The sequence below is a fragment of the Diuraphis noxia genome, unplaced genomic scaffold (genome assembly GCF_037042655.1).
Source record: "Diuraphis noxia isolate RWA-SAM2 unplaced genomic scaffold, SU_Dnox_SAM2 contig0002, whole genome shotgun sequence".
In the NCBI taxonomy this organism is placed as follows: domain Eukaryota; kingdom Metazoa; phylum Arthropoda; class Insecta; order Hemiptera; family Aphididae; genus Diuraphis; species Diuraphis noxia.
The window spans coordinates 86689603-86705270 of NW_028301712.1; the positions used below are offsets into that span (position 1 = coordinate 86689603).

General features: G+C 26.0%; 1 protein-coding gene across 1 annotated transcript in view; it reads right to left on the reverse strand.

The window, feature by feature from the left end:
* Window positions 1–15668, reverse strand: part of LOC107165813 (uncharacterized) — a 52057-nt gene that overhangs the window by 13411 nt on the left and 22978 nt on the right. Inside the window, exon 2 of the mRNA XM_015514214.2 lies at window positions 14010–14223. Coding sequence (XP_015369700.2) covers window positions 14010–14196 — 187 coding nt within the window. The 5' untranslated portion in view covers window positions 14197–14223. The remainder of the gene's footprint in view (window positions 1–14009; window positions 14224–15668) is intronic.

Sequence of the window (15668 nt, forward strand, 5' to 3'; positions counted from 1 at the left end):
TATGAAACTTGATGGTAAGAACATTATCTGTTTATATAGGAAGTATTTTTACGACAATTCAGTTTTAAAGTAAGTTATGCGCGTATAATAAATTGTAAAATAAAAATGATCATAACTCATTTAAAAACTAAATTATCATAAAAATACTTCTAATAAAACATAGATAATATTCTTACCATCAAGTTTCATTAGAAGTCTATTCACTCTCATTTTTAAGCTAACGTTGTAAAATGTGAGCAGCTGGACGTAAATTTGTTATGTTGCGCGTTTGTAAGACTGAGACAACAAATACGGGTGTTGCGCCCTCTTAACTATCGAACGTCGTTGGGGCATGTACCAGTTGCCCCCAAAAAGTACCTTTTTTATACCAATTCCCCTCAAACTACCTAGAGAAAAATGCACCAGTTGCCCTCAACTAAATGTACCAGTTGCCCTCACATGTTAAAATATACACGATTATAATATATAACCCGTAAAATAGGGGAGGTGAATATACAAATAATAAATAAAATATAAAATTATTTATGAAAATAAAGTAAAATAGTATAAAATGATTGAATCAAATTCATATGATTGGAATTACATATAATATTGTATTAACCCTTTCAGACCCGACTTTTTTAAAATAAAATAAAAAATTCTTTTTTTTCGTCATATTTATATTTATAGCCTTGAAATCAATTTTGCCAAGTTTCGAAATTTTAGCATTTTTTTTTGCGAAGTTTTAAGTCGGTACACTATAGTGTACCTTGGGTCTTCGTGGAGTCAATATTTATTATTTTTTTTTTTAATATTAACAAACAAATTTAGTAAAACAAATCAAATCAAATTTATTTTTAAAACCTTTAAAACATATAAAATTATACAGTCTTCTTCTGCGCTTTTTTAACAATACAAATAGTTCAACAAATCGTAAAATTACAGTATTTTTTTGTAAAATAATAATAATTATAATAACCTTTATCAAATATAACAATAAAAATAGTTCACCAAATCATAAAATTACAGTCTCTTTTGTATAATAATAACCTTTATAAATATTTAATTATATATATATACATTATACATATAGGTATAGAATAGAATAATACTAACCATAGAATAATATTAGGTACTCTATGTCTATCATGCGTTATACACACAATCGGAATAATTATTATTATCGTCATGCGAAATCGAATTAGCGCGTCGAACGAACCGCTAACGTGATACGAAGACCCAGGGTACACTATAGTGTACCCATATGTTTTCGAATATAAAATAAAAACGATTCATTTCAAAGACGTTATATAAATTAGACAACATTCGTTACTATCTCTTCTCACGGGGAAAAAAAAGCCGGAGATCAACAATGCGATCTAACGGAGTAAAAATCAACTGTAATTTTAAAATCTATTATAAATTTTTCAATTCGGGATTTTTTTCGATTTGTGATTATTAAATAAGTAGAATCACATATACATCATTCTTATCATTTTTATTCAAATGTACGTGTTTTTTTCACGTAGTAACAATTATCATTAAACTGAAAAACCAAATAGTTCATTTATAATAATTTACTGAATTTTGAGTACACTATAGTGTACTCTGGGTCTGAAAGGGTTAAATATAATATACGAGTACTATACAAATAAGATGGATAAAATTAAAATTTTTTTAAATAATAATAGCCTGCTTGGTGCAAAGCTGTGGATGAAATTTCCAAACGCTCATTAAAACTAATACGTGAAGAAGTTCAATCAAACGTCGTGGATATATAAGTGATATAACATAAAACGATGTATAAAGTCCATTCGCAGAAGCATTTATCGTGCGAGAAGAAAAACACTTCTACCACTACCAAAATCTATTTCTGAAGTTCACTCAGCATTAACACTGTTACAATTAAATACTTACAGAGGTATCATTTTATAGTTGTTTTTTATTTTTTTTGACAAATTATCACATTGAGTTAGTAATTAGTATTATAATTAAATTATTTATTATGAACTTTTGTCATAATTTATTTATTATTTGTATATTCACCTCCCCTATTTTACATGCTATATATTGTATTCGTGTATATATTAACATGTGAGGGCAAATGGTACATTCGGTTGGGGGCAACTGGTATATTTGGTTGAGGGCAACTGGTATATTATTAAAATTCCGATAACAGCCGTGGGGGGCAACTGGTCAACACCCCGTCGTTGTCCATGAGGTATACGACATTTATCAAGTGTTTTTCCCGCATATAGGATCCAAATAATTATCTGCACTACTACATAATGATATTCAAACAGTATAAGCCTGAGTACAAGTTATAACTATACTCATTAATAACGACATCCGGTGAGTTAAAAAAAATCATCGTCACCCTATATTATATGCGATGTTAACAATTACATTACAGATGAGGTATATGATTAATTAATGAAGAATAAAACGCAGCGTTAGAACTGGAATACTTACTAAAATTTAATTCCGCAAGAGGTCTTGGCCCTATTTATAACAAATAATTTTAGTGACTAATTTATATAATAATATACTGTACATCACATCTTCAAATATTCACCCACGTTATTATTTATGCAATTAATTAAATCAACTAGGATCAACTACTACTGTATACGAGATGTATAATATAAAATATACACAATAAGATGCAACAATAATTATTGCGTCGACTAATAATCATAAATTACCGATTCGTATGAAATTTTAATATTTCGGACTATTTAGCCATTTAGATATTATTTGATTAAATGTTTATTTAACGATTATAATACACAGTTAAATATAAGCAGTAATAAATTAATTAAGGTGGTAAGAATACCTTTATCATGCGATTAAAACAAATCAAGTCCATTAGACTATCTCACTTAAAGTATATTATACAGTATGTACGTATAAACTATAAATCTACAATATCGATATCACGTAATATAAGAATTCTGAATTCGAAATAACAATATTACTCAAAGTATTTACAAATCTTCCATGAAACGATTGAATGACGTATCCATACTACGATGTTATTGTTTTCACATGATTAGAACGTTAAAAATAATGCATCAGATTACTTTATGCAATCATAATATTTGAAATTCTGCTAGACGACCTAAGTGCAACCGGACATGCAGCTTTTTCTCAGTAGGTACTCGTATTATTTTGTTATTCAAATTTTACAATGTTCATCACTCATAAAGTCATAACTATAAGTAGTATAAATGTATTGTAGGTTTTGGAGGAGATAATATAACACAATAAGAGTTGGAGTAGGTCTTCAATTAACCATTTTATCTTAATTGTTTTATAGCTTTATATTCTATTAATTCAATTGTAGTTTAAAATACATTCTTATCTCTTTGAGTGTTTTAATGCGAAATCCTAGTAAATAGAAAAACTATCTATGCCTTAACATTTTTTTTTTTAAGTATTACGTTAACTAACATCTCTAATGAAGCAGGTAATATTTCAATAAAAAAAATACTGAGCAATTATGTATCCATAATGCACTAGTATTTTATGAACGTATACTTCTATGTAATTTTACAAACAAAACTTTTCAAAATTGAAAATATATAAATCAGTAATACCTAAGTAATAACATGTATAATTTAATGACAGTAAATAACTGTTTTGTAAATATATGTAGAAGGTCACATTAATTGTTGGTCTAGGAAAAAATACATCAACTGCGATCATAGAAAATACTAAATTTAGATGAATGTAATATCTAATAATTGGCAGTATAAATAAAAATGAATACAGAATTATTGAGGGGCGTGATAATACATAATATATAATATATAACCATAAATAAGAAATATGGTTAGTCACATGGCTACATACGTGTAAACTACCGAGAATAGCTCAATTAAATATTAAAAAGTTTACAAAATTTAAATGGTTTAACATTTATTCCATGGTATCTATAATGATATCAAAATATAAGAAGATTAAAATTTAAAATTTAATTATATTTTAAAAACGTTTTTGCGTACCTATCAGCGAAAAAAATATTAGAACAAACAATTATACACATTATATTATAATTATCAAACTAGTAGGTTCTTTAATAACTTTTTTCAACTGTTGACATTGGTTTTGAGTAACAATTTTTGATCTCAAGGATTTTGAAGTTTCATAATTATGTTAATGAGTTCAATAAATAGTTTATTCTTAATTATTAAAACCATAATTCCTTTTCAGAAATACTAATCATTATTCATTTGAAAATGTATAAAGTTATCATTACAAGTTTTTTTATGAAAATATTTATAATATGAATAAATGAAAACATTAAAACGCACTAATATAAACGTTCAATTACATATGCAAAATAACGATTTAAAACAAAAACAATAGTTCATAGTATATCTACCTATAGAACATTGCTGTTTCCACATTATTGTTCCGAGAAACACAACCAACCAGTTGAACATAATATATTTATGAATTTTTTGTTAATTTATATTTTTGTTTTAATACCTATATTGGCTATATTGTGTATTTCTTGAAACATTTTTAGAACTGTAACTATCACTGCATTTAGTAAATTGTACATAAATTAATATTATCCTGGACTGCAAGCATTAATTTAAACAAAATTAAACGAAAAACATAACAATTATTTCTGGATTAAATTTATCAATGATAATAATTAATGTTCGAGGAGGCAGGCAATAATATTCAGTTCTTGCAAAAGCTTTGATATAAGCAGCCGATTTCAATAGCAATAACTATGGTACCTACAGCATTAAAAATGTCTTTCTAAAAATATAAGAACCTATTGGTCATGCGAAATGCAACGGTTCATTATTTTTCTCTGTAAAATGAAAAACGTATACGGTTTATTTTATATTTTACTTTTTTAACTCTTTCTTTGCCGCATTACCGTTATTTCATAATACATGCAAATACTATAATATAATCGTCAATGTCTTGTGCTCACCGTCATTGTTGCACTCAAGAACGACTGTATTTTGTTTCTATGCGTACTATACGAGTGGTTAATTTTTTGGGTTTAAAAAAAAAATGTTTTTGGGAACTAATTGCTCAACTCGTCATACATTCCTGAAGAGCTGTTCGCTCACGCATGCTAGTTTTTATTTAACGACACAACGCAAAACGAAGAACCTAACGTTCTCGTTTTAGTAATACAACTACCTATTTTTTAGAAGTAGGAGTACCTACTAGTAGTAATATTAGCAGTGGTAGTGGAAGTAATAGTAATATTAGTAGGTAGTAGAATTTGTCCTGTATTAGAAATCGAAAACTGAGAAGAGTACAGTGCAGTGTCCGGGACAATGAGGGCCTCGGGAATGATAACAAAAGCAATATTGGCGGCATCATCAACGACTATTCGACCCATTATTATTATATTATTATTTTCATTATGTGTTGTTATTATTATTATTATTATTATTTATATTAATCAACGATCGCATTGTTATTGTCGTCGTCGACCGTCCGTCAGGGCACACGCACGTGTTCCCGAGTATGAAGTGGTCGCGCAGTACGAACTACCTTGGTGATGGTGCAATTGCAATAGCTATGAGTGCTATGACTCTGATATTCTACCACTATCCAACAATCACTCTTTACAATAACTACCCATACCATGCATATTACTACACACGAAAGTACGAAACGCCTTTATAGTGATGAAGATGTACTATGCACACCGTCACCCACCCGCAACGGATATGTGTACGTGTACACGCAGTTGTTGTTTTATTATTATTTATATCATAAACATTCCTACAGGAGAAACAAATTAACCGACTGACCTTCGAAAACTATAATAATATAGTAAAAAAATTGTGCTATCACCATGTAATACCGTTCCTCGATTATTATAAACGCAAATGCCAAATACTACAACGCAGTGTTGATCATTAGATGAGAGAAAGGAGTAATACGATATGTCGATATTTATTATTTTATCCCTGGTGCCTGGTGCAGGTAGTGCACTAAGGACAAGCGAGAAAATTTAGTATAAGGTAAATAATAATAAGGCATTAATAGTTTGAAATATAGGTGTACTAAATTCGTTCAATGTACTGGTATACGTATTATATATAGTGTATATCTACTATACCTATTTAGATCACAGAAAATTACTTAAACTTTAAAAGAATGTCAATTCTAACCAAAATCAAAATCAAGGATATAAAAGTTGTATAATAATGTGCAAAGTACATATAGTATCTATAATATGTATATATAAACATAAAAAAAATATTTTTTTAATACAAACCATAGAAACATTATGATATAAATTAGGAATTAATACATTTAATTAATAATAAAATCAAATATAGATGTATATAAAGATACTATTGCGTAGGAATTGCTTTAAATTAATCATCTACCCATATATATAATTAACACCTAATTATATATATTGATGGAATTGTTATAATATTTTACCAATAATCTAAGCTAAAAGTTTATAAATATATGTACAACAATTTAAATTATTATTATTATTATTATATATTATTTTAATTAAAATTATGATAGATTAATGTTTATTTACAAAATAATATTTTAATACAATAACAAATAATTCTGTACATTTAATTTACTCAACCAATTGTTTAAAACAATAATTTAAATATAATGCAAAAAAAAAACTAATTGAAAATATTAATATAACGCAACATCTGTGATTTTGTGATTCAACAGTAAAAAAAAGTATCATACAATACAGCATAAAAGATAAAACATATATTACTTTAATTTGTTTAGAAAAAGTTGTTTAAGTTTACATTTTATAAATATATTTTTATTCAAAATAATAGATGTATAAACCATTAATTATACTGTGAGTTAGTTGTTTCAAAATAGAGACCTGTTCTCAACTATTAATAATTTCTTACATAAATTCGAAGATAAATAAATTTAAATACAACATAAGCTACATGACCTATTTTAATTAATTATAAAGTAAATATAAGTAGTATAAGATTTTAATCAGGTAGATATTATATTATTATTTTGGTAAAGGAAAAAATTTAAAAGCATCACATACTGTATAAGTTTAAATACTAAATATATTATTTGTTTATATATATCAACCAAAAAATACTAAAACTGTCTATTAAAACTTTTAATATAAGAAAAGAAAAGGTTTAATAATTGATCGTTTTTTTTCTTTTTATAATACAAATATTATAATATAATACTCATAGAAATGAGTCGGTACACCGTGCACCGTGTATAAAAAATTTAGGAAGTTTGTAAATTTTATTTTTAGATTGATAATTATTAGCAAAAAGAAATTTGAAAAATTATTTAAAATATTTAATAATAAAGTAAATACTTGAACCTTTTTGCAGTAAATTAGAATTGAAAAAAAACTACCACTTTGGTGTTTGCCATACTAAAAGTTAGAAACCATTTACAGTAAAAAAAAATATCATATAAGAAATATGTCTATGAATTTCAATAAAAATCTGTAAAATATAAAGAGCATATTCTATGCAATGTAAATTTTCAGGCTAACATCCAGAAAATAACACCCGTATTAAATACCTAATAATAGCTACCGACTAGAACGATCCTCGTTTTATAAATCACTGCAACATATAAGTAATTGCGTCTGATACAACATATAAATAGATTAAGATTTATATGATGTAAACAAAATTAAATTAAATAATACGAGTATATCGGTCACGATTCATGATACTAAAAGGTGCAAAAACGCCAAAAATTAATCATGTTACAATTTAAAAAAAAAAAAAGCGGGTAAGTGGATGTCGCTCTGCTGTACATTAGGTGGTGGGGTGGACCTCTGACTAGGGTAGGTTAGATTTGAATGCAATGATAGGTATCATTGTATACGAAAAACGATTCTGAACGGAGATGATTTGTCAGTCTAGGATATATTATAGATTATTAAAAATTTTCTAATCTTTGATTTAAAAAGAAAAATTTTGCATAAATTTCTAGCTAAAAATAATTTGCGAATTTTCGTGATTTTTACGTATGTTGTCAGAATTAAAATTTAAATGCTTGTAAAAAAAAAAATGTGACCATGCATTTCTTTTATTTTTTAACTGCTATTGTAAAAATATTATAGGAACCTTATATTAAATTTTCAAATCTTAGATAAAAAAGGAAAATTTTTTATGAATTTCTAGGATAAAATAATTTACGAATTTTCGTGATTTTTACGTATGTTGTTAAAATTCAAAATTTGAATGCTTATAAAAAAAAATGGTGACTATGTATTTCTTTTATTTTTCAACTGCTGTTGTAAAAATATGTTAGGAGTCTTATATTAATTTTTCAAATCTTAGAATTAAAAATAAAACTTTTATGAATTTCTAACTAAGATAATTTGAACATTGCCGTAAATTTTATGTATTTAGACAAAATTTGAACTGTAAATTCTTATAAAAAAAATTTGTGACAATATATTTCTTTTATTTTTCAACTGCTATTGTAAAAATATGTCAAGAGCTTTGTATTAAATTTTAAAATCTTAGATATAAAAGGAAAATACTTTATGAATTTTTAGTTTAAAATTATTTGCGAGTTTTCTTGATTTTTATGTGATTTGTCAAAATTCAGACTTTGAATGCTTTTAAAAAAAAAAAATTCAAATATATTTATTTAATTTTTCAACTGCTATTGTAAAAATATGATAGGAGCCTTGTATTAAATTTTCAAATCTTAGATTTAAAAAGAAAACTTTTATGAATTTCTAAGATAATCTAAGATAATTTGAACATTGCCGTAATTTTTACGTATTTGTCTATAAATATCTCAAAAAAAAGTCAAAATATTTTTAAAATTAAATCATGTGAAGAAAATTCCAATAAAAATAACTGATAAAATTTTCACGTATCTACGACTTATACTTTTTGAATAATAACAAATATTTAAAATCGTTTCAGGATAAATCGTTATCGTAACACTATTTTGTAAAAATTTAAAATTCAAACGCACCTCAAATGTTTCCTATAATGACGCTTCGAGTTTTCTCTATAGCTACTTGAAGGAAAACTTATGGAGAACTTAGTGTTGTATTTTTAATCCTTAGTTATGAACATAAAGAATTTTATGATTTTTCAACTTTAAAATTACTTGCAAATTTTCGCGTTTTCGACAGATTTCGTAAAATTTTAAACTATAAACGCTTATAAAAAAAAATTGTGACTTACGATTTTTAATATTTTTTAGCTACAATAAGAAAAACTCATAAGAAACCTTGTATTAAATTTTCAAGTTTTTTTGGTCGTCCAACATTTTTTTACCGACACTTCAAAAAAAAATTCTCAAAAAAAGTGTAAATTTCAGTGGTCTATAAATAACTCAAAAAAAGTCAAAAATTTTTGAAAATTAAACTGTATATAGATAACACTAACATTAACATTTGGTGAAAATTTCAAATATGTACAGTGATCAGTTTTTGAATTACAATTATATAAAAAAATGGTCGAAAACTGATTTTGCGTAAAAATTCCCTTTTTTGTCATTTTTTTGTTGTTTTTCTTGATTTTTTTGAAAACTGTTGGAAAATGGTTACTTTTGACCTGTATAATGCACCAAGGATCTTCACTTTTACATCGGAAACCACCCCCAAAGTTTGAAATCGAAGCATTATTTCGACTAGTTATGCTGTACACAAAAAAAAAAAACACACATCATTGTAAAATCAATACATTCATCACTTCGTTCAGAATCTAAAATATAATAGAGATACAATTAACATTGACAGAATATATCCGTAACAAAAACTTTGAAGTACGCATGATCATCCACCCAAATTTTCTATTATTATGTTTTTACTTTTTAATAAAATTTCTATTTATGTCAAATATTGTAGTGTATTTTTCTCAGTAAACATAATATATACCTAATATATATAAACGTTAAATTCAAATCGAAATCCTCCATAATATAGAAATATAAAATAGTCAATAAAAAAAACAACAAGGTATATTAAGTACTTATGAACAATAATATCCATCAGTTTTTATGAGAAAATCATTCTTAAAGTGCGTTTTTTAATTTTTTAATTCAACAGAAAAAATCAGTTAATACTATTCACACTGACGTATAACACGCTATAGGTACGTAATACCATTTGATAATTCGATGCAAAAAATAATTAATAAATAAATAATACCTTTAAGTACTAAATTTTAACCAAACCAATGAACGGTTTAAAAAAAATGGTGTAACATTTCTACGAACAATTGACGATATGAATATAAAAATAAACACAAAAGAACGAAGAAAAAATTAATTCTAATTATTAAAAATACTCAGGCAATATCTTTTCACAAACAAATGATGTCGAGCAGTCGAGGTCGATTTTTTTTTGTTCTGTTTTACCGCCAGAGAAACATTTATTACACGTAACAGGCATCGACCACGACGAGTATCGCATTCGTTAAATATTACTTTAAAATCCTTTAGAATTAAACATATTACGTGAGTAAACAGTGCCAATCTGAAGTCGTTAGCGTGTTTGCGTCCAATTTTTATATTTTTGGAATATAATATCATACGTAATTCTATTATAAAAATTTATTGTTAAAAACTAAGGAAATAAAAATCAATCATATACTAAATAAATAAATAGTTCAGTTTTATAATAATAGTTATAATAGGTTAAAGTGCATATTTTATAACTTTGATATAAGTTATAAATAATATATCCAAAGTATATAAGAAAAGCATATATTTTATATTTACTCAACCAACAAAAATAACAAAAATCCTAACGTACGTTATTACTTATTACAACCATTATGGATTTTCGGAAACCAAACTAACTTTTAAAATAATTTCGTTAAAATTTGAAATTGGCGTAAATTTAGTGGTTATATTTTTAATGCTGCAATTCAATTTTATTTCACTTCATCCCCACAAGGTCCTTAAAAATAAATGTTTTCTTTCTATCATTATTATCCCAATTATTATTAAATATTTTCAAAACCTCAGGTGTTACACTGTAACAATTACAGGTATATATCTAGTGGCTACTGGTGCTTTTATTTATTAAATATATTAACTACTATAAATATAGTATGATATTAACTACTATAAATCTTATTCATTTTCGTAGCAACAGTCCATAATTCACAACTTTAAACAATTATACACCATATACATTATACGTGTATATATATATATAATATATCATATATATTATATATATATATACCGTCAATACATACTTAACAGGGATAACATCAAATGAACGTCATCATGGATTCATGGACATCTCGTGAAACTTAGTTGGCAAGTATTCTGAATACATTTTAAAATGTATAATATTATATAGTATTATAATAGTATCCTATACTCCATCCGGCGTCCGTTCAATAAATTGTTGGTATAGCACGCATTTCAATAGTTGGCGTAGCGGTGCCAAAGTATAAAGAAAATATTTTATAGTATCATTGTGATTTAAAAACCTATAAGAGCATAATTTAATAATTTATTGACACCAAACGGCAATTTACAGATACATTGTAATAAGTATATACATTATAAAGTATTTATGAATTATTTACATCAAATAAATTTAAAAAAAAGTTTAACTAATTGAAAGAATTGTACATTAATATTATAATTGTATACACTATATACATGATACATTAATAATAACTATATAGTATATTTATGAACTGAGGAGCAAAAAGATGATGTTTTTTGTTTTTGTTCCCAAGAGTTTACCTATTATAAGTTGTTGTACTAGGTATAATGTACATATATATAATAATTTATAAATATAAACTATATAACGAGATATATAGGTAGTATATATAATATATTAAATTAAAACTTAAATTATAATTATAATTATAATGAACTTCACACATATTATAATATTTTAACTGTGATACATTTTGAACCATACATTATTTCAAAACAGTATACTAATACTGTAAAAATAATGCATACTATATTGTATGATTGTATTTGAACCCCAGTAGTTTAGTTAAACTTCTAAAATAGTCTACACGGACTGCAGCATAAACGAGAATGATTATACCTATATTCTGTATACACGCCAGTTCACAGCATTTTTATTATTATCAATAAAACGCTGTTTGACTGTTAAGTGATATTGAAATGTGATAAAGTACGACCAAGTACTAAAGAAAATCGTTAAAACATGAAGATTATAGTACACGGGATGTTATTATTACGTTATTATAATTTAATTTATGACACACTTATGAGACTGTTTTTTAAATAATTTAAAAAATATTAATAATTAAGTATTTCTTATTTTCAGTAGGTTATAGATGGCTTAGGTACATAATACAACTACATACACCGATAATAACAATTAATAATCAATTTGTTAAGTAGAAAATTGTAAAATTTGAAATTTACAAGGTTTTGATAAATATAAAACAGTGTACGGTATATTGCAACGAAAATAAAGGAAAAAAATTCAAATATACTTTGCTCGATAAATTATATGAAATATTTAAAAATCTACAGTCTTACATTATTATGTTAATATGTATTAAAATATGTACCTATGATGTTATATCATTTCTACAACCTTATTAAAAACAAAAACAAATTAATTCTTGTACTATTATATTATATTATTAAAGTACCTACATCCATTCTCCAGAGTTAGTATTATACAAATACAATATTAGGTAAAAGTTATAGGTACAGCTAGTGAAATAATGAAAAAAAAAGTTGTCGTTGCATTCACTGACATTGCAGAGATAATAATATATAGATACATTGGCTATTATGTGTATAATATCATGTGAGTGAAAAAAATGTATGATCAATGTTCGACGGTACGTAAAACACTCAGTGGAGACTCCGTAATTACACAGTTATTTGTAAACTCGTGGTCAGTATGCATCATGTCACTGGAGCATCCGTGACACAGCCGCGGAGATATCAGATAGTCGGAACAAATTACCAGATTACGAGAAATGCCACAGCATAATAGAAAAAGAAACAACTAGAGACTAGACTAGAATACTGACTATGAGATTAGCCACAGTAAACGTTTATTATTGTTATTAAATTAATACTTTTATAATAATAATTATTATTTTACACGGCCATATAGGGTGAGTGGAGCTTCGATCAAACATCAACAGTGACGTCCGTGCGGAAATATTCAATACATCATATTAGGTATATTACATATACATACTATAATATAATCGGCATACATAATATATTATAATATTATTATAATGTTATTCTGAACAATGTGACAAATTTCCACAATGGAATGCGTTAGAAGATATTTCCGAATGGTTGTTAGACGTAGTTTCGGTCTGGGTGTGAGTAAGATAGAGGATATGTCTGATTCAAAGATGTGTCTGTCACTGTGGCAAAATTACGTGTATGCATCGCTGTCCATGTGTATGTACCTAACTATATATGTATCTTTTCTCAACTAGGAGGTAATGGGAATAAATATCTAATACTTTAAAAATGGTGTAAATATACATTATGCACGGAAAAGAATCATAGAACGTTCCTAATAGAATGAAAATAAAAAAAGCGACGATTTAAATCTAATTTTCTATATAAAACAATTTTTTCTTTTTTATTGACACGCAACACTATTTGTTTTTTTTATGATTAATGGTTATCTTTCAATAATAAAATGGATTTTTTTATAAACCAGCAAAGACGACGAAGTTGGTTGTCATAATTTAATATTAAATAATAACAATAAGAATAATAAGAAAATAATGAGAAAATATTGATATTAATTAAAATAAAATATACGAGAACTATAAAATTAAGGTTCTTATGCTTGGTTCAAAATCGAAAAATCAAAATATAATGACGTACTAAACGAATACGCCTCGGGGGCTTTCGACACGAGTTTTCGATCCAACCTCTATAGTCGAACCCGTTCTAGTTGATTTACAAACACAGGACGTGGGAGTTATACATCATAGTCAAATAGACAAATGACGTAGGTATCTAGTTAAGGTTAAATTCTATAGCCTAAAATCGTTTGTAAATAATAATTATTTTAATATTATGGTACATACCTTTGGCTATGCCAGTGAGGACGTTGCCCAGATAAACGACCTTGTAACATGGATCGTACTCAGTTATGGTCACGGATCGCCTTCTCCACAGCTTTCCTAGACCCAGGGCACCTAAACTGATGCTTTTTTTGAAAGGCTTTCCTTTTCCGTTTGAAATTAGCTCAGGGTGTTGACTTTCGTGCTTCATTATGGCACAAGCATTAGATTTACAGACCTGTAAAATAAAAACAAATACATGCCGAGATTAGTTTCGTTATACGTAGATATGGCATACAAAGTTATTAAGGTCGTTAAGAAATCAAACTGTAATTTCAGTCATTGATCACTAATACCAAAAGGTATAGCAATTAATTGAAATATAAAAACAATAATTTAAGATATATTGTGATCTAAAATGTTTTACTTTATTAGAAAAAACATAGAAAAAAACAATGTGTATACACGTAGTTATTTAATAAATTATTCAACAGATGGTGACTTGTATACAATAAAATAATAAACAGCATATATCTTAAACGTCGATATTTACATGCATAAAAATGACTGAATATTGATAAACTGCAACGATTACGTTATTTTTCTTGTACTCTAAGCCTAAGTAAGTTATTAAATTATTAACTCGTGGATATTTAATTTAATTAATTAACGATTTATATAAAACGATTATCACTACAGTTTATTTTCGTCTGATTTACACGGACTTGTATTTAAAATAGGTAGGTAAAAATGTTTAGGCGAAACAATTCTTTGTTAAAATTATTAAAGAATGAAATTTAAGACAAGTGACAATTGCATAGACAATGATAACCATATGGAAATATACAATTAAATTAATTATAAATAATAATATATTAACTCAATTGTTTTTATTGTAGTTTTTTGAAACAGATTGAATAAAACAGTGTAAAAAAAAAAAATTCATAATAGATTAAATTTTAATGTAGTCAGGGATGTAGTCACTATATTTGGTATCAAATATAAGATTATGTTTTGGAAAACTAACATAAAATGAAATAAAATAATTATTATAGGTACATCTGGGTGATTTGAAAGCTCAAATATTGCATTTCCCACATACATTTTAAAATACAGATTTTTTCAAATTTCGTTTTAAGGAATTTAAGATTTTTTTTAAATATTATGAATTATTTATACACGTAGAAATAACGACATTTATAGCAATAATATTTCCATAATTTATTATAATGACTAGCGAATCGAAAATAAATTGCAGTATAAATACATTGAGTATAAAATGTAGGTTGTTTAATTATCAATAAAACACTAAACAAATTGAGTATCTGTAGGTAATTAATATATAACATTGTATAAGAAAAGGGGATCTAATGTTAGACATTTGTGTGTATTATAGTACCTATGTATACTCGTATATCGGATATCTGTATTAGGATTATACAGTATTACACTGCTGTTACTTAAAATTTCTTTTACAAACTAAGCAAATACGCATACCATTTTTAATATGTATATTTACTGTATAAAAGAATAATTTTAAGTATGAGAAAAAAACAACAACACAAATAAGTTTGGAAGTGATAACTGATAAGATAGTAGTAAAACTGATAGTAAGGCGATATAATATAATATAATATAATATAATATAATATATAATATAGATTATATAGCCCGGATTATAGC